A 22286-nucleotide genomic window follows, 5' to 3' on the forward strand; every position below is an offset into this window, starting at 1 on the left:
GCTGGGGAATCTTACCCTCACTCGTATTCCGAAATTGAACTAAAAGGAAATAGGTACTGTCACCAATCATCTCATGGACCCGAAAAATATGGATTAGACACTAGTATGGGTCATTTTCGATCATTTTTATGCCTTCCCCTTCTCCTCTCTCTTAGGTGTGCTAGGCGGGGCTTATCCTGACAGTACTCTTTTCCAGATTTTTCTTTTCTAGGATATTAAAATTGCTCCAGGAATCCCAGAGATATGCTGGAACACACACATACGCACATACCTTTTTATTTATATGCAGATTAACTATGTCCGCTACTCGAGTCGCATAATTAATACATTTCATTACCAGTTGACATTTTTTAAATAAAGCTTGCATTTCTCTATTTCAATTGTAATTTCATGTTTGTTCGTCTTCCCATGAAAAATAATGCAGTAGTTATGAATAGAGATTACAAAACACTATTTGGCCTTACCTTCCACACGATACGTTTTACAGATTCGTTGGATTTCTTTTTTCGAATCCTCATAAAGAAAATAAGTCCCTTTACTTTTCTGTAATTTCACACACGTTTATACTGTGCTAGATCTTGTAGTTATATTTCAATGTTATTCTTTGACACACAAAGACCCACACAAGAGAGAAAGAAAATTCTAGACTTAATTTAAAAAGAGAAAGAGAGAGACGGAGAGAGAAGGAGGAAAGAAAGGATGGTGTTTGTTAGAATTACATTAACAACTTCATACATACACTCCGTGAGAATGAAGAATTACATTAACAACTTCATACATACACTACATGAGAATGAAGAATTACATTAACAACTTTATACATGCACTCCATGAGAACGAAGAATTACATTAGCAATACACTCCGTGAGAATGAAGAATTACATTAGCAACTTCATACATATACTCCATGAGAATGAGGAATTACATTAGCAACTTCATACATACAATCCGTGAGAATAAAGAATTACATTAGCGACTTCATACATACACTCAGTGAGAATGAAGAATTACATTAGCAACTTCATACACGTGCTCCATGAGAACGAAGAATTACATTAACAACTTTATACATACACTTCATGAGAATGAAGAATTACATTAACAACTTTATACATACACTCCATGAGAATGAAAAATTGCATTAACAACTTCATACATACACTACATGAGAATGAAGAATTACATTAACAACTTCATACATGCACTCCATGAGAACGAAGAATTACATTAGCAATACACTCCATGAGAATGAGGAATTACATTAGCAACTTCACACGTACACTCCATTAAAATGAAGAATTATATTAGCAAGTTCAAACATACACTCAATGAAAATGAAGAATTACGTTTGCAATTTCATACATACACTCCATGTGAATGAAGAATTACGTTATCAACTTCATACCAGTGTTGGGTAAGTTACTTGTAAAAATGTAACGCGTTACAAGTTACTTTACTTTCTCTTAAAATGTAACGCTTTAGTAACGCGTTACTTGCCACAAAAAAGTAAGTGTTACTCTACTTCGAAAGTAACGCGTTACTAACGCGCTAGTCTTAGGTCCGAAACTTTGAATATGTAAAAAAAAAAAAAAAAAATCTTATTACTACAATTTTCCGTATTATTATTATTATTATTATTATTATTATTATTATTATTATTATTATTATTATTATTATTATTGCACATTCCGATTTCTCCAATCATCGTAAATGTTTAGAACTGTAGGTTGATAATAGTAGCGTTGCTATATCCTTTCATGTGGACAGTTACTTTTTTGGAAATTTAATGTGCTTCGCTGACTTCATAAACGCAATATTGCACGTTCTGAATCGCTTTATGTAGATGCAAGAACAAATTCTTACTTGACAGCTATACGAACATTTTCATATAATGTAATACTGAATAAAATGCTATACTGCGTTAGAAAATATGATTGCTTATTATTATTCTGCTAAATTAATTATAACATTCTTATGCAAAAATTAAAAATACAGAATATAGAGCAGAATTGCAGTATAACTAATAAAATAACACATTAACTGGGGGTGAATCAAAACTTGCCAGTAGCTCTAAAATCGATACCGGTACATGCTTTTTAAAGTTAGCTGTTCTAAACTCTATAATTAACTGGACTAGGATACGCAAACTGATCTGAAAAAACTCCAATATTACATACAATCAGCAAACTATTTTCTAGTAATCAGAACACAATTCATTCATATTAACTCTTACTGTATGTCGTTAATTATGGCACCCAACGTGTTGATAAATATTTCTCGCTTCACTTCAGACCAGGGATAAAAGTGAGAGGGAACGCGGGTGGACGACGTCCCCCTACTTTCAGAAAATATATCTGGCGTCTCCCTACTTTCTAAAGAAATATCAATCGGCAAAGGTTTGCACGGGGACGGCATGACGTCATGCGTCCCCTTCCTTTACATATCTACTTTTACCCTTGCTTCAGACACTACTTTTAAATTCTGTCCACCATCATCCTCAGCTTTTAAGAAAAACTATTCTTTCAAATGTTCGAACTGTAAAATATTTTCGTTCTAGATCTTTATAAAAACAACACCAATCAAAGTATAATGGACCACCATTGCACTTGTAGGTCACTCGCTGAATGTATTGATTTGGAGCTGTCAAAATCTATGACAAAATCTTACAGGTGCTTGCAATCAGTACATGTGGTTTTCCTGAGGTTGTACTCATCTTCCAAAAACAGCAAGTGGCACTAAGATCTTATCTGTTTCTCTGTATGTCGGTGACTGACTGTCGGTCACTGATATAGTTCATGCTCCATTTTACCATTCTGAGAAATTCACTTACAAGAAAGAAAAATTTGTTTCCTAATATATATATTGTAATTACTTATTCTAAATGTAACGCAAAAAATGTAACGCAAACTAAGTACGTTACTTAAGAATCTGTAACGCGTTACCGTTACAGTTACTTTGGGAAAAATGTAACGCGTTACTAGGAAACGTTACTTAAAAAGTAACGCGTTAGTAGCGTTACGTTACTTCCCAAGATTGCTTCATACATACACTGCATGAAAACGAAGAATTACATTAGCAAGTTCAAACATACACTCAATAAGAATGAAGAATTACGTTTACAATTTCATACATACACTTCATGTGAATGAAGAATTGCATTAGCAACTTCATACATGCACTCCGTAAGAATGACGATGTTTCGACTCTCCGTGTCATACCGGTTCTTGTTCTATCACTGTTTATAGCATATATATATATATATATATATATATATATATATATATATATATATATATATATATATATATATATATATACGCGTGTGTGTGTTTGTGTGTTTGTGTGTGTGTATTCGACTGTTCAAAATCTTTTTCTTGCGAATTCTGTCCAGGAATTTGAAGCTTATAATACATAAAACGATAATCATGCCTGTTCTGTATGGTTATTAAACATAATCGTTTACTCTGAGGGAAGAATATAGACTGAAAGTATTTGAAAACAAGATCCTGAGACGAATATTCGGACCCAAGAGGAACGGGATGGGGAATGGTGGAAACTTCATAACGAGGAACTACATAATTTATACCGTTAAGGAAACATTATTAGGGTTAGCAAGTCTAGGAGGGCCAGGTGGGTAGATAACGTAGCTAGAATGGAAGAAAATGGAAACACTTTCCAATTTCCATCCAACTGAAATTCCAATTGGAAAACGAGCATTAGGAAGACCTAGCCGCAGATGGGAGGACAATATTAACATGGATCTCGCAGAAATAGGAATACAAAGTAGAAACTGGATCCAGTTGGCTAAGGACAAAAGTCGATGGAGAGCTTTTGTAAATGTGGCATTGAAACTCCGGATTTAATAGGCTATAGAGTTAGTTGTTATATCACACCCTTCGTAAACCTGTTGTGGATTCTGATTCGAAAGGATTCTGATAACTTTTAGATGAAATTAAAAGAAAACAAACAAACAGGGCATATATTTTGTATATGCATACATTTACGAACCAAAACGAGACGAGACGTGTACCAAATTTACGACATGAGACGAGACGAGCGAATTTTATTTCTCGCCTCGTCTCGCGGGAAACACTACTTTGTAATGAATTTCGAAACAATTACTGTCAGTGTAACGCAGCGGAAAAACTCTCAAGTATAGGCAGTGTTGCTGAAACGTGCATTAATTTTCCTCATATAATTAATCGTACATCACTGACACAAGATATCCAATTAATTACGCCACAGAAATATGATAACAGCCTTCTTAGCAATAGAATATTAACATAACTACTTGTATTAATCATATTTTAGAAAGACAACGAATACAGCTTTTCATCTGAACTAATAAATTATACAGATCATTTTGTGTGTGTCTTGTTTAAAAGAAAAAAATCATATATATTTATAATGAAAATTCTAAGACAACGTTGACATATGAGGCTTCATATATTAAAGCCTGACTTGTCAGCGTGGTGTCTGCAATTTTCGCGTGTTTATTAATAACGCTAATAACCCGTAATAAGGCGAAGATAGCAAGTAATGAAAGTAGAGTTGCCCTATTAATCATCCCTTTCGTTATCGCTCGCTTACCATCAAGAATTTTAAGAGTATTTTTTTGTTGATTTTTTTCCCTACCTTTCTATCTTTTGCATGAAGCAGAATCGCTGTTTGAGTTGCGTGTTTAAACGAAAACTGTCTTCGTTATCTTCTTTGTCTATCGTCTGTGAAATAACGTCCGGTTTGCATGACATTACAAGATTTTTTTGTGGCGAAGAGGATGAGGAGAGTTTAGGCCATTCCTGATAAAAAAAAAAGAACTATTTAAATCAATCTACGTATACTAGGAAATTCCTACAAATATATATATAACTATTGTTTTGACTACTTTATCAGTTTCGCCATCAAGGGCCATCAGTGGTACAGTAGATTTGACCCAAATCCAGAAAATTCATTTTTTGGGACCTTAAGGAAACTGCATTGCCTCACTTTTCTCAAAATAATTGAAAATAAAAAATATGTGATTGAATATTATTTAACTAAAATAGAAACCTTGTACCCGATCCCTCATTAAGAGGCTCCATCACAGCAAAATTAAAATGCCGCTAATTTTACAGTATTTATGTGATATCTTCAAATAGATAAAATGATAATCGAAAAGTGGAACAAGAGTTCGCTAGACAATATTATTTTTCATGAGATACCGTTATTATGACTCACTTATCTACTTTCGATTTCCAGCCATGTAGAAAATCGGCATTTATTTTCGCGTTTCTAAATGGTTGCAAACGGACAGCTACTAGGTGACTAGTAATAACGGTACCTCGTGCAAATAAATATTGTCTAGGGCGCTTTTGTTGCACATTTCGATTATCTTTTATCTATTTGAAGATATCATGTAATTACTGTAAAATTAGTGGTATTTTAATTTCGCAATGATTAGTCCTCAAGTTGGCCACATACCAGATTTAATAATTTCCGTAGGTTCGCATTCGATTTCATGTTCAGTGAAATATGTTTGTGATTTCATTAAAAAGTGGCTAACTTACAGAAAATAAATGTACACTCATGTCCAAAATTATTGTCGCATGTCTATAAATATGTTATTCTAGTAATATAATTTGATAACGAATTCGCCCGGTATTTCTTATAATGTTAGTAACTGTATAATCGGCAAAGACATGTATGTGGAAAATTTCATGTCAAAAGAGCAGTAAATAAGAACAATAAAACGAAAATAAAACTTTCTTGTCCATTTAGCAACATTTTGTTTTACTCATTCTAATTTTTGTATTTATATATTTTTTTCCTATGAAATTTACCACAAGTATACATTTCGGGATTATACATATAGTATCAGTATTAAAAGTATGCCTACTCTGCAAAATCATTATCAAATTATATTCTTACAGAAAGATAATTATAGATATGCGACAACAATTTTGGACATGAGAGTACAACGGTGAGTCATAAGTCTTTAAATATATTCTGGTACACAACATAGCTATATTTATTATAGTGTAATGAAAGCAGGTTAAAATTCAAAGTATATCCCCTCGTGTTGGACTGTCTACAGAAACCTTTCTGCCAGTTCCTCGGTTCCATCTCGATACTACATCTTGTCCTTAGAGGCAAAGAAGTCAGTCATTGTTGTTTGCACGTCCTGCTGGTTGATGAAACATCGTGATGAAAGGAAGTATGCTATGGACCGAAACAGCAAGGAAATCCGAAGGAGCAAGGTCAGCACTATATGCCGGGTGTGACATAAGTTTGATGCAAACAAGTTGCTGTTTTTGAGCTCATTCGTGGCTAAGCGTTTAGCGCACGCGCCTTTGGCGTGGGAAACCCGTGTTCGATTCCCGGCGGGAGCTCATGTGGTTCGGATTCCACGTTAATCAGTAAGTTCCGTCTTATATAGCCTCGATGCTGAAAGGGACGTTAAACTCAAAATCAACTCAACTGAAGTTGCTGTTTATGTTGCATTTTTCGAGCCGAGTATGGTTTTGCGCTCTTCCTGTTGCAGCAGGGTGCGTTTACGGCTCACCAACGCGGTTGTTTTTTTGGCGTAGTGCAGCATAAATCTGCTGCAATTGTTCGCTATAAAGGTCGGTATTAATGGTACGACCATTAGGAATGAACACAAAGTGATTTACCCTCTTTTTGGTTCCACGACTCACAGAGCAGGACTTTATGCTTCAAACAGCTCTGTTTGACGAACGGTTCTGGAAATTGACCCTTGCTCAACCACTGTTTTTGCATATTCTGATTTCGGAGATATCTACTTTTCGTCCCATGTGACAATTCACTTCAGGAAACGCATATCACACGGATTTTGCAGCAGTTGTGGGCACACATATCTCCTCTTCTCTGGGCCTTATCTGGGATCAACTCATGTCTCTCTATCCAGCAGCTCCTGATAATTTTCCCGAGATCGTGAAGGTGACACAGTACAATGGACGGGGACCTGCCGAATTGGTTGTGTGCTGGTGAATGAATTTTTCTCAATGACCTCACAATGTGTTATCCTGGAGCGGCCGTACCTTGACTGGTGTTCGACATTTTTAGAACCTGCGCGAAATTTCCGGAACCAACTAATTGCTGTGCTACAGTTCATTGCACCTTCCCTTTCGAATGACAAATATTTTGGGTTGTTGCCGCAAAGTTGTGCTCTAATTCGAACACATAAAGTAACCGTTCACGTATCAGGCATTGTTGAGCACTCGTCGTCACTGCCACTAGAAACTAACTGAATACACTCACAGAGTGGTGACTTCCATGTTAAATAGGCCAGTTGCCACTGGTCGATCGCGGTGTGTACACGCGCCTGCTATTTTGGATTGTGCAACAATTGCAAGATTTATGACTTATTTTTGTGTTTAGAAGCAACATTTCTAATGCATTAACTATTTATTAACTGGGTATCAGTTTGTATCGTACGAGTAAATTATGAGTTCATGTGGTTCTGGTGCCCGTTAAACGGTAGAACCACGTCTCATATAGCCTTGGAATTGACAGGAACTTTGTCTTCAAACCATCCAACCAAATAAGTATTTTAGGATATTTGGTCTAGGAATTAATTCGTGCGGGTGGACAAGAGATGGCGCAACGAACGGAGCGTCCCACAGTTCCGTGTATCCACACATGTGTTGCAAACCCCTGTCATCGCGTATCGTTCCTAGTATAGGGCAGTGGATTAAAGCGTCAACAACACCAGTTTGTAGTTAAGTGAACATGGCGCAATTTGTGCCTGATAAAGTGTTTTTGCGGGGTGTCCTGCTGCATTACTTTAACATGCAGAAAAGTGCGACTGAAAGTCATCGTATTTTGGTGGAAGTGTATGGTGACCATGCTCTAGCTGAGCGAACGTGTCAGAAGTGGTTTGCACGGTTTAGAAGTGGTGATTTCGGCTTGGCAGACCAAGAGCGAGCTGGACAGCCAAAACAATTTCAAGACGAAGAATTGACAGCATTACTCGAGCAGGATTCGTGTCAAACGCAGGAACAACTTGCAGCAGCATTAGGCGTTGATCAAACAACAGTCTCCAAACGCTTGAAAGCCATGGGAATGATTCAAAAGATGTCACATTGGGTTCCACATGAATTGAAAGACAGAGACGTTGAAAGACGAAAAACCATTTGCGAATTGCTGCTTCAACGACAGAGCAGAAAGGGGTTTCTGCATCGAATTATTACGGGTGATGAGAAGTGGATCCATTACGAGAACCCTAAACGAAAAAAGGCCTGGGTGAAACCAGGTGAACCAGGTCCATCACAACCAAAACGAGATATTCACTGTGCAAAGGTTATGCTGTGCATATGGTGGGATATGAAAGGTGTGGTGTACTATGAGCTGCTGCAACCGGGTGAAACTATGAATGGAGAACGTTATCGACGACAATTAATGCGTTTGAAGCAAGCTCTGGCCAGAACACGACCAGAATGGGAGAACAGACATGATAAACTTATTGTTCAACATGATAACGCTCGCCCACATGTCGCAAAACCGGTCAAAACCTATTTAGAAAATGTCGGATGGGAAGTTTTACCCCACCCGCCGTATTCACCAGACGTTGCTCCTTCGGACTACTACTTGTTCGATTGCATGAACAACGATTTGATTGGACAGCGGTTTACTTCTTCAGAAGATATCGAAACATGGGTCTCTGACTGGATCGCTTCCAAGGATGAGGACTTCTTTCGCCACGGAATCCGTACATTGCCTGACAGATGGGCGAAAGTGGTGGCTAGCGATGGACAATATTTTTCTTAAGGTATTTATGTATTTTGTGTTTGTACTACAGCTTCAATGTGTGCGTACCAACCGCACGAATTAATTCCTAGACCAAAAAATACTATTTTCTCTCTTCGACTGCAACAGTGAATACAGGTAAGATATCAGTTCCAGAAAATACCCGAGTATCCATGATGTCCCACCCTGTGCCCCTAGTAGCAAGAAAGCTTTTGACCAGTTGGCGTATGCTTGGCTTTTGTTTTTCTACGCTTGCACTTCAAACGCATGTTTTCATATAATCTGCTTTTTGTTGTCCTTGTAGGCGATGCTTTACTCTTGCAAGCGTCATAGCTTCACTGGCCGTTCATTGGCTATTGACTTGACTTGCAAAACGCTTGCATCAAGCTTGAATGGAACACTGAACGCAAGGTTGCCCCCATGTAACTTTGTTACTGGAATCAAGCTTGCTGCATGCTTGCACGTTTTTCAATCAAGCTGGTTGCAAGCTTGGCCGACTTGCTATTTAAGCGTACAGCAAGCAGTTTAACTCTAAATTGACTCTGCTGCTAGGGGCAAGTCGTAAGTTTTGAATTCACAAACTGATTTCATTGGATTTTGAGGACCACTAAGAAGTGGAAACGAGTTATGGTTAGTTTTTCTTTCTTTCTTTATACTTTGTAACACGAATCTGATTGTAATAATTCTCTTTCAAGTTTCACAGGAGGAAAAGGCTTCGAATACGTAACGAAATGAAAAGACACGTGTAGCTCAATAAATCTGTGTGAGTTGGACTAATATAAAATATGAACGGGACCTTTGTGTTCATGCATGCGCCAACATCATGTGTAAGAAACAATAGTCAGTACAAGTATCGTCTTCTGTATTTTTGGAAAAGTTACTTTCAATGATAAGATTTCTCCCTTAGATTCATCTAGCTTCCAAAGCTTACAACAACAATAACAATAAAATGTTTGGAAATATTTGTAAGAAATGGAGATGATTGCGTGTACTGCCAATGTTCAGGTGTCCAATATATATAGGTTAATTTAGCATTAGCAAAATAGGAAAAGCATTGCTTTAATACGACCAAGGTGACCAACTTAAACTTACAAAGTAATAAGTAAAGACAGATGTACAACTTACAGAGTAATAAGTAAAGACAGATTTCTTATCAAATTTAAAGGTATATCATTGTTGGAACTAATGGAGAATTTTGTGATTTCTTTCTTCCAGACTTCTTAATCAAAATGCAATCAGCGTGATACCTCCGTACGCATTTCAAGATATGCTGTCTCTTCGCATTCTACGATTAGATGGAAATCTGTTGAACGAAATCCCCACGGAATCCCTCAGCCCTCTTGTCAACTTAGAAGACCTGTAAGTATAACAAAACTACTTATTTCAATGAAATATTGCAAACTTTGGTTATAATTCTCCATAGAAAAAAATAAAATGCATGAAAATTTCGGGTGGAGAAAATGTCAAGTTCATCTTTCGAGTTTTAAAATACACAATTTAAAATTAGAGCTTAACGTGTTCTTCCTTTGTACATATTAATTTTCTTTCTGGGATGGTGTTAGTGTTATCAGCATTCTTTTCTCGTACTATAAAAACAAAATCATATTATCACGTACATAAGCTTCACTTCTTTAAAAACGTCAAAAACAACGGAGCCATCTCCACTGGATCCGAATGTGAATTTCCCAACATGTTTAAATGAATTATATTGCCTCCACCAGTTCCATCCTGCGAATTTGCGAAGACTGACGACAAGGCGCGAATGCAAATGATTCAACATCGTAGGAACGTTCTTCTGAACTCTTGCAAATAGTGCGTCGTCTGCAGTCAAAGAAATGCAACTTTTAGCGCAGGAATCGCCTATAGAAGCAGTGGTTAGGGAAAAATACGAATACATCAAATGCAGTCATATATTCTTAAAAAGAAGAGAACAATACAAAGGAAATTTTATATTTTATTATGACTATTTAATCAAAATATTGATTCGAGTCAAATATTGACTGATTTGAGTCTAAATACAGCACTGTTCATACTAACAAAGAAAGACCTGAAGACACATTTCAACTCAATCAACTATTGTGGAAAAGAATCTTTATGGAAGTGCAGAAATCCTCATCTGGAGAGAGAATCATGTTAAGAGCAATAATATCTCTTTCCATTCAATAATATCTCTTTTTATTCAATAATATCTCTTTTTATGGAATAATATCTCTTTTCCTCCAATAATATCTCTTTTTATTCAATAATCTCTCTTTTATTCAATTAATATCTCCTTTTTATTCAATAATATCTCTTTTCCTCCAATAATATCTCTTTTCCTCCAATCTCTTTTTATTTAACAATATCTTTTTCCTCCAATAATATCTCTTTTTATTCAATAATATCTCTTTTTATGGAATAATATCTCTTTTCCTCCAATAATATCTCTTTTTATTCAATAATATCTCTTTTTATGGAATAATATCCCTTTTCCTACTTTTCTTCTCAAACACAGGCGCATATGTTTGAGAAGATTATAAAATGCGGTTTGCGGCTTCGTGCACATGAATATAATCTTGTAACAGTATGTGGAACCTTCTTAGGTATTGAATCTGAGTCTCGTCTGATGGAAGATAATGCGCTATCTCACAGTGTCCACTGTTTCAGTAGATTAGAGACAATGAAAACCATTACGTCTCCCTTGAGTTTTTACCCCAAGTTTTAATACAGTAGATACCTTCGCCACCCAGCAGAGAACCACCATTACGTGTACATAATGAATTTCTTTACATTGAAATCCAGGTACTGGGCAGAATCCATTAATAAAATTGGTAATCAAGATACGTCTGATACGCGGAGAACAGTTCTTAGCTCTGAATTCATCAGTACCAACCTTCTCCCATAAGCACTGGCTTTACCCGTGATTGTCTTGAATTCCTCTACGCAAATCTATAATTGTACTGGCAGGTGATCTGTCCTCGACACTGGCCGTGCATTCTTAGAATTTTTCACTCGGATCATTCCGGACCAAAAGACTAAATACCTTAACATTAAGCACTCGGCAGAAACCTACCTTCACCTTTATACATAATTGCCTTTAATTTCTTCACATTATCATAGCACTGGTCATAAACCTACCTCTACGCAAGCGATCAATTTCTTCACAGTGATTTTCGAGCGCTCGGCAAATGTTCATGCAAGAGTACATGATAAGAAAAAGTACATGAATGTCTGAAACATGAGGATATCACGCTTCTCATCACAAATAGTTGTCATCTTCTAAATTGTGTGTGTCCAAGAATACGATGCGTCATGCTAGTTGGTTTGGTGCTGTGCTTTGCAACTTGTATATAGATGCTCTGACTAACCACATCCGTATTGAACGTCCCTGTCACTACCAACCATAGCATGCCTGACACCAACGGAAAGAGACCACACAAGATGAGGATATTCCAGTGTCCTTATCTAATGTTATTGTGTCATATTAGTATCAGAGAATTTAGTACCAGAGCAGGTGCTCAGATGCCGCAGGCCGTTACATGTAACTTGTTTTCACATGTTTTTCCATTTTCAGAGCTTATAGGCATGAATGTACGGATGAATGCGTCAAGACATTTCGTCCTCAACCAAAATGCAAGGTTTTAAAACTCACATTTGCGGTTCCAAACGTTACTCCTGCTACATAAATAAAGCATGTGTTTTACTTTATTTTCATGTAAGTACGTTTTCTTTGATCAGATTGCTCTTGAACATCCCATCTTCCTGAAATTTCACAAAAACTGCAATCGTCTCTTCCATTGTAATATTTATGAGTCAACGCAAATTACAACTCCATTGTATGTTCAATTTGGGGCATCCTGAGCACAATGGAATCAAGTCTAATTGCTAAACTGGAGGAAAAGAGATATTTTGAAAAAAGAGATGTTATTTCACAAAAGATATATTATTGAATAAAAATATATTATTGGAGGAAAAGAGATATTATTGAATAAAAAGAGAGATTATTGAATAAAAAAAGATATTATTGGAGGAAAAGAGATATTAGCCCATAAAAAGAGATATTATTGAACAAAAAGAGGTATTATTGAATAAAAAGAGATATTATTAGAGGAAAAGAGATGTTATTGAATAAAAAAGACATTATTGAATAAAAAGAGATATTATTGGAGGAAAAAGATATTATTAAATAAAAAGAGATATTATTGGAGGAAAAGAGATATTATTGAATAAAAGGAGATATTAATTTAATAAAAAGAGAGATTATTGAATAAAAAGAGATATTATTGGAGGAAAAGAGATATTAGCCCATAAAAAGAGATATTATTGAACAAAAAGAGGTATTATTGAATAAAAAGAGATATTATTAGAGGAAAAGAGATGTTATTGAATAAAAAAGACATTATTGAATAAAAAGAGATATTATTGGAGGAAAAAGATATTATTAAATAAAAAGAGATTGGAGAAAAAGAGATATTATTGAATAAAAGGAGATATTAATTGAATAAAAAGAGATATTATTGAATAAAAAGAGATATTATTAAATAAAAGGAGATATTAATTGAATAAAAAGATATATTATTGGAGGAAAAGAGATATTATTGGAGGAAAAGAGATATTATTGAATAAAAGATATATTATTGGAGGAAAAGAGATATTATTGAATAAAAAGAGAGATTATTGAATAAAAAAAGATATTATTGGAGGAAAAGAGATATTAGCCCATAAAAAGAGATATTATTGAACAAAAAGAGGTATTATTGAATAAAAAGAGATATTATTAGAGGAAAAGAGATGTTATTGAATAAAAAAGACATTATTGAATAAAAAGAGATATTATTGGAGGAAAAAGATATTATTAAATAAAAAGAGATATTATTGGAGGAAAAGAGATATTATTGAATAAAAGGAGATATTAATTTAATAAAAAGAGAGATTATTGAATAAAAAGAGATATTATTGGAGGAAAAGAGATATTAGCCCATAAAAAGAGATATTATTGAACAAAAAGAGGTATTATTGAATAAAAAGAGATATTATTAGAGGAAAAGAGATGTTATTGAATAAAAAAGACATTATTGAATAAAAAGAGATATTATTGGAGGAAAAAGATATTATTAAATAAAAAGAGATTGGAGAAAAAGAGATATTATTGAATAAAAGGAGATATTAATTTAATAAAAAGAGATATTATTGAATAAAAAGAGATATTATTAAATAAAAGGAGATATTAATTGAATAAAAAGATATATTATTGGAGGAAAAGAGATATTATTAAATAAAAGGAGATATTAATTGAATAAAAAGAGAGATTATTGAATAAAAAGATATATTATTGGAGGAAAAGAGATATTAATCCATAAAAAGAGATATTCAATAAAAAGAGATATTAATGGAGGAAAAGAGATATTATTGAATAAAAAAGACATTATTGAATAAAAACAGATATTATTGGAGAAAAAAGATATTAAATAAAAAGAGATTGGAGGAAGAGATATTATTGAATAAAAGGAGATATTAATTGAATAAAAAGAGATATTATTGAATAAAAAGAGATATTATTAAATAAAAGGAGATATTAATTGAATAAAAAGATATATTATTGGAGGAAAAGAGATATTATTGGAGGAAAAGAGATATTATTGAATAAAAGATATATTATTGGAGGAAAAGAGATATTATTGAATAAAAGGAGATATTAATTGAATAAAAAGAGAGATTATTGGAGGAGTTGAGTTGATTTTAGTCTAGCGTCCCTTTCAGCAGCAAGGCTATATGAGACGTGGACCTACTGATTAACGTGAAATCCGAACCACATGAGCTCCCGCCGGGAATCGAACCCGGGTCTCCCACGTCAAAGGCGCGTACGTTAACCGCTTTGCCACGAGGAAGCTCATATTATTGGAGGAAAAGAGATATTATTCCATAAAAAGAGATATTGAGTAAAAAGAGATATTATTGGAGGAAAAGAGATATTATTGAATAAAAGGAGATATTAATTAAATAAAAAGAGATATTGTCGGAGGAAAAGATATATTTTTCCATAAAAAGAGATATTATTGAATAAAAGGAGATATTATTGAATAAAAGGGGATATTATTGAATAAAAAGAGATTGGAGGAAAAGAGATATTGTTGGAGGAAAAGAGATATTATTGAATAAAAGGAGATATTAATTAAATAAAAAGAGAGATTATTGAATAAAAAGAGATATTATTGGAGGAAAAGAGATATTATTGAATAAAAAGATATATTATTGGAGGGAAAGATATATTATTGAAGAAAAAGGGATATTATTGAATAAAAGAAGATATTAATTGAATAAAAAGAGATATTATTGGAGGAAAAGAGATATTATTCCATAAAAAGAGATATTATTGAAAAAAAGAGATATTATTGGAGGAAAAGAGATATTATTGAATAAAAGTAGATGGGAGTTATTATTGGAGGAAAAGAGATATTATTGAATAAAAGGAAACAGTTTTTGTATGGTACGCTTAAGTTCATGGAAAAATTATTATTATTATTATTATTATTATTATTATTATTATTATTATTATTATTATTATTATTATTATTATTATTATTATTATTATTATTATTATTATTATTACTTGAGATTTATTTACAATATCTGAACGTGAATCTTTTAAGCTGTGAACGTGATTTAAAAGATGAAATATGTCTAAAATAATAAAAAAATGGACTTGATTCTCCTGTGCATTGAACATGCCATCGTGGTTCATGTCTTTGGAACCCAACGGAAACAGAAGATGTCAGAAGTATCTACTGGCAGAAATACGTCATACTTGACTCATCCATTAACGAACATGTACGATAGTAAGTTATTTATTTTTATAGCTAAAATGGAAAGTTGACTTAGTTCTTTTGAGACATTGAATTCGGAATCAATTTTCAATTTAATTAATTTTGATTTAAACATGAAAGTAACTAGATTTTCAAAGACAAAGGAACCAACTTATTCGTTCGACCATTCTTACCGACCCTCGTAATTAAAATAATTCCTTTTTTTACAAACAATATTCTTGGTAATTTTGTGTATAATAATAATAATTATAGTTTGAATGTAATAAATAAAATGTAGTTTTTAATTATGTAGACATTCAATTGGTTAAGTATCTAATTGACTTTGTTTTATGTTTCAGAAACCTTGGAGCAAATAAATTAACGCACGTTCCAGCTTATGCATTTTCCTCCCTCAGTAATCTACTGGTATTGTAAGTACTTGTTTATTATTATGTAACAATAATAACCACAGATGGTTATCAAAATAATGGAGGTATCTAAAAGAAATACAACTTATCTCATTAATACGGTGTGAGATCACCGTTAACCTGCACAACACCTCTGATTTGTTATGAAATGGAGGCCTGTAAGTCATGAATACTTTCCAGGCGAATATTATGCAATTCCTCATGCAGTGTAGTACAAAGGCCGGCTCTACCATATGTACAACACGTGCATCTGCACGGAATGGTAAGTTTCGAAGGGCGGCAAAATCTGTCATAATTATATTTAAAATAAATATCTCTTGTTGGAAACAGAGACTTCATGATGATGGTATTTAAATTTACTACGCTGACCTTCTATTTGAATACTACATTCATAAATCATGTTTAGGTCGCATTAGTTTAAAGTCACATGGACAGTGCTAAAGCAAATGGCCAAACAAATCCCAGCGTGAATTGCTTTATTGTTGTCAAATACAAGAACTCAATTCTTGAACAGTAGCAAATACCTGTTCCATTTAGTTAGTTATCACAGTTAGTTATTACAGTTTTAATGTGTAAACTAGTCTAGTCCTGTCACAAATAAGTGTCTTATCATTGAAAATGGAAACAAGCTTTTCTTTTTAAACAAAAATAACAAATGTAGAAGGAAAATCAAGAAATAAAAATAAAAGAGCTAATTGTTCTGAAATTGCAAACTGATATATTGCGATTGAAGCTCGATATTGAATTCTATAAAAAGGATTACAATCTTTCCTCTGCAAATGTGTTTGTTTTGTCTTTCACAAACATAATAGATTATTATTTAAAGAAAAAACAGACATAGCGAGATTGTATTTGTACAGTTTTGGCCTTTCTGAGTGCGAGTACACTTTCTTTCCGCTTTGTTGTTTATGATATGGTAGCATACTTAAAATCGTGATTTTTAAGATTTGTTCTTTCTGGAGAAAAGGGGGGAGGCAAATTATGCCATTGCACGGGGAAGCAAATTGCCTTGGGCTGGCCCTGTGCCAATTTCATCAGCGAGAACGGAGGTGAGGAAGGAGGAGCATGTCTACTCCAATATCTTGAGCCCCAGAACTGACCATAAGTATTCAATAATATTGAGGTATAAAGATTGAACGGGCCAGGAGAGATGTTGTAGTTCATCTCGTTATTCATGAAATATCGCCCTAACAACTCCAGTAGTGTCAATTGGCACATTATCATGTTGAAAATTTGCTTCGTTATTGTCCGGAAACAACCAACATGCTCACCTAATTGTCCGCATAATGATTGGCGGAAACGTATCCTGTGAGCGTAATCACAAAACCCACAGAATGCCACAAAATTGTGATCTATAGAATCACAGAACCTCCGGCGCAAAGGGAGGAGACAGTTCGTAATATAATCTTCTTTTGGCGTCTGCCACATGTAAACACGACTGTTGGAAAAAGGTGAAAGAAAACCTGTCGGACCATGTTACGCGTTTCCAATCAACGGCGGGACTTTTTTCTTTCTCGATACCATTTTCTTCTCGCAAAAGTGTTGTGCAGGGGGTGATTAGCGGTTTGAAAATTGGAATCTGAACTGACTGCCGACACACAGGTTACACAACTCACATCGTTCTGCGATTATCGCAATAGGCTATTTCATATGCTGATTAATTTTTCCATTATTTTGATAACTATCAGTAAATATATAAAGTGGTTTTAAGTCTTAATGAAACAAACCGAAACATTGCTGAACAAAAGCAAACATAATCTGCACGTAAAGTTGTAACATAAACTAATAAGATTATATGTTTTACATGGATAAATTTTGGACCAACTCGTAACCCCATGCCGTAAACGTCGCCAACACCTAGTAGCCCACTAGCCGATAAATGTCGATCGTCGCTATAGCGATGCATCGAAGGTCTGCCGCTAGTGTGCCACTGGCGGCAGGTTTCGTCGAATCGAAAGAAATATCTAGCGTCGAGGTATTGAAGTTACCACCGCGTAGCAAGGAGGACTTCATTTTGGTCCGCGCTTCTTCGATTCGTCGCGGAGAATCGCGAAGGGACCAACACGAACTATCGCCAGACATATGCATGCGGTTATTATTATATGTTATTTTTCCTGACGAATTGTTCCTAAGTGACCTACGGGGGTCAAGAGTAACCCCTGCCTCTACATCATAAAATGAAAAATTTTGAGATGAGTGCGTATAATTGTATGAATTTAGATGACAACTGTAGCCCATCATTAGAAATTGAATATGGGAGAACCATGAAATAAAGTAAATAGACGCGCGTCATTTTGTTATAAAATTACATGGCGAAAGGATTTTATCTAATCTCAAACGGTTATCATCGAATATACACGGTTACACGAGCACTGATTATATAAATTAAAAATACCTCACTATTTATGCCTGTACAAGCGACATTTTATGCATCGCGTCCGTGGCCAAGTCGGAAGAGCACGCGCCTAGTAATCCAAAGGTTGGTGGTTCGCGTCCACTCTGGGGTACGTATTTTTTTTAAACTTTTTAAAAAGTAGTTTTTAGACTCTTCTTAATGTAACAAATTACGTATATATACGATTTAACATATTTTGGGGAGTAATTTTGTTGCTCATTGGCGTTTCGTCGCGTCTCTGAAGCTTGTGGGTCGCTGGTGGTATAATTTTCAAAACGGAAGTGGGGCCACTGTGGATCGTCGCTGCGGGGCCGCCAATTTTTGGCGAGATATCTGTAGTTGCCCTCTGTAGATATCTGTAGGTCCACCAGCGCTTACGGCATGGGGAAGTCTCCTGTATCAAATAACTAAGTAGCAAATATTATTCTATGCCAAAGACCAAAATATATGTTAACCGAGATAGCAGTAAGCTCATTGCTCTAACACCATTATTAACATAATAAACTGAAATAAAAATAAAGATATAATTACGGATCACCCGAACTGAGAGAGAGAGAGGGGGGGGAAAGTATGACGCCATAAGAAAAAATAAATTAGAAAGAAAAGTTTTAACATGGTTAAGAGCATCAAGGATAGGAAGAAAAATTGAAAAGGAAAGACTTTATATGGTAAATAACATGAAGAATAAAAAAGGAGATTGGAAAATAAAGTTTTAACTTGATTAAGAACAGGTAAGGTGGAAAGAGAAACCGGAAAGGAAAGGTTTAACATCATTGAGAGAATAAAAAATAAAAATAGATATTGGAAAGTAAATATTTAACTTAGTTAAGATCATGAAGAAAAAAATAAATACTGGAGAGAAAGATTTATCATGGTTAATAGGATGAAAAATGAAAAAGAAAAAAGATAACATCATGCTTTTAACTAAGAAAAGATTTAATATAGTTTAAAGCATGAAGAATAAAAAGAGATATTGGAAAGGAAAAATTTAATATGGTTAAGAGGATGAAAAAAAAAATAAAAAATAAAATAAATTGAAAGGGAAAGATTTAACGGGATTAAGATCATAAAAGATAAAACATGAAATTGGAAAGAAAAGATTTACCATGGTTAAGAGCATGAAGGATATAAAGAGAAATTAGAAATGGAAATTTTAACATGGTCGAGAGCATGAGGGATAAAATGAGAGATTGAAATGGAAAGATTTAACATGGTTAAGAGTACAAAGGATCAGAAACCAGATTGGAAAGGAAAGTTTTAACATGGTTAAGAGCATGAAGAATGAAGAGAGAGATTGAAAAGGAAATATTTAACATGGGTAAGAGCTTAGAGAAATTGAAAGCGAAAATTTCAACGTGGTTAAAAGCATAATCAGTGCATTTTTATATGATCTGTTCCTGTTCCAATTAATTTGCAAAGCGATTTCTCCAATAAACATTTTACATAATTTATATTTGAAACCAAATTATTAAATATATGTAGTTTTAATTGTAAGATAATTCTCAAACCGTAAATTAAAAATCCTTTAGGCCACGGTGGGTCAGTGGTAGAGCTCTCACGTTTGATGTGTGGCGTACCTGACTCGATCACAGCTCGCTGGACCACAGTGGGTATTGTGGTGGACAAATACCGTTGGAATTCTCCCATTGTTTTCATTACACCATCTCATTCATAATTATCATTACCGTTCTCCCTTATTTTCGGTAAAAATAAATAAATAAATATAATAAAAATCCTTGCTGTGAAGTTCGGAAGAACGAGGCATTCTATTATTCCAACTACTACTTTGGTTTATCTAAAGTGTATTTCCAATAAGATCTAAGTTTGACAAATGCACATTGCAAGCAAGCACTTTAGCCATAGAACCATATTTACGATTTTGTTTCGGGGAGGGCTTTGCTAACTTTCGGGGGGTGGGGGGCTTTGCCTGAAAACGCGAAAATTCTGCAAGATATTTAATATATTTTACTATAGTAGGTAAGATTTCGGGGGGGAAGGGGGTTAAGCCCAGAAGCCCTCCCCCTAAATACGCCATTGCATAGGACTATTAAAATTCCGACGATTAACTGAGGATTCTTGAAATCGATTCATGAAACAGATTCAAGGGAATATGGCAAATATTAAATATGTTAAAATATTCATTCCTGATGTTAATTCTATTGAAAACTTATTGCTGTTATTGTTAATACTGTCGGTGAAAGTTTATACAAGTATATACATAATAAAATACTATTGATGTCTTTTTTATTTTATTTTCAGAGTCCTGAAAAGAAACCAAATCGAAAGCATTCATGATGATGCATTTGTGAACCTTACCTCATTACGAGTATTGTAAGTACTACTTATATCTACTTCAGTATTATTGTATTTAATATATCATAATTAAACCATATATGTTAGCATGTACGTATTGTTATAACAATTTAAGACAAGGTAAATAAAACTGAAAACAAAGGACTAAAAATTAATAAATGTTGAAAATTTCAGCAATATCACAACAGTTTCATCAAACGTATCTGTTATCTGATAAAGTATGTAACGAAAGTATTGTCACAATGCCGAAAGTTTAACACAGTCTAGTTCTACAATATTATCAAACTAACGAATAAAAGATACCCAAAGATGAGATATTTACGAGTCGATACGTTTCATTCAGCTGAACAAAGTTAAATAGTGAGTGTCAATGTTTGAGAGTTTTCGAAGACATCAACACAAACGATTTTTTAAACCTAAAGATTGATGATATACGATAAGCACGCCATCTATTAAGATGAGACTGATACTGAAATATACGAGGTGTATTGAAAAAGTATTGAACCTTTGGTTGGATTTCTAAATTTATTGATTTATTGATTTATTATTGATTTAGATTTATTTATTGATTCAGAAATCCGAAACACTAATCCCCTTCAAAGTAGCCTCCTTGGTTATGCATACACTTCTCCCAGCGCTTCCGCCATGTTGGGTGAGTAGGGAGCCTGACGATACACAGGAATGTTGTTAGGATTAGGATTTTATATTTCAGGGCTCTCGGCATCTAAGGCCATTTAGCCCGTCACGTTTTGAGGGATGACGTCCCTCGGCGAGCACACTACCCGGGGAAAGGGAAGGAAGGAAGGAAGCAACCTGGGACCTATAAGTTAGGTACCACCCCGCATTTACCTGGTGTGAATGAAGAAAACCCAGGAAAACCTCATTCAGGGTGGCTGACCTGAGAAAGCGTTCTTACATCTTTTCGACCTAGTGCCCCCACCGGGAATCGAACCTGGGACCCACAGGAATGTTGTGTTTGGCGATGAAAGCCTGAATCAAATTTCGCGACACTCTTCTCATGCCCAAATTCTCGTTCAAAAATGAATGTACTCATCCGATTGAATGGTTTCTGCTTGGGTATTGCCAAGCTTTTGGTAAAATTTGATGCAATATCGATGCTCAGGTTTTTCTGTCATTTTACAAAAGACTGAAATCCGACGACCGCTTACTACACGTCTTCACTCTTGGTCAACTACCAGTCACTGACGCTTTGTGCGGGCGGGAAAAAAATTCACGACTGCGCACGAGCGTCCCTTCTAGATCTACACTGAAGAAAGTCTCCGGCGCTTCATTAGTTTACGAGGAAAAAAAAATAAAATTCAATAATTTTTGAACATACCTTGTATTCTCATGAAACATTTCAGTACGACACTAGCGAGAACAAAATACATGCTGTAGCTAATGATATATAGCTCAAAATTATGATTAACTCTTACAATTTATTTTTATTTGTTTATTGTTTAACTGTACTGTACTATTGTACAAAATTATATATATATATATATATATATATATATATATATATATATGGTTAAGGTAGATTCTGATGCGCAGTTTTTGAGAAAATTTTACAAGTTAATTTTTAAGGCGTTAAAATGTATGTTATTCGTTGCCAATAATAAT

At 34.4% G+C, this 22286-nt stretch overlaps 1 protein-coding gene across 1 annotated transcript in view; it reads left to right on the plus strand.

The window, feature by feature from the left end:
* rk (G-protein coupled receptor rickets) overlaps positions 1 to 22286 on the plus strand; it is a 604059-nt gene that overhangs the window by 528663 nt on the left and 53110 nt on the right. The window contains exons 5-7 of the mRNA XM_081739199.1: positions 9961 to 10104; positions 15887 to 15958; positions 20610 to 20681. Of these exons, the coding sequence (XP_081595325.1) occupies positions 9961 to 10104; positions 15887 to 15958; positions 20610 to 20681 (288 nt within the window). The remainder of the gene's footprint in view (positions 1 to 9960; positions 10105 to 15886; positions 15959 to 20609; positions 20682 to 22286) is intronic.

This window comes from Thermobia domestica, chromosome 14 (genome assembly GCF_964235325.1).
Source record: "Thermobia domestica chromosome 14, izTheDome1.hap1.1, whole genome shotgun sequence".
Taxonomy (NCBI): Eukaryota; Metazoa; Arthropoda; class Insecta; order Zygentoma; family Lepismatidae; genus Thermobia; species Thermobia domestica.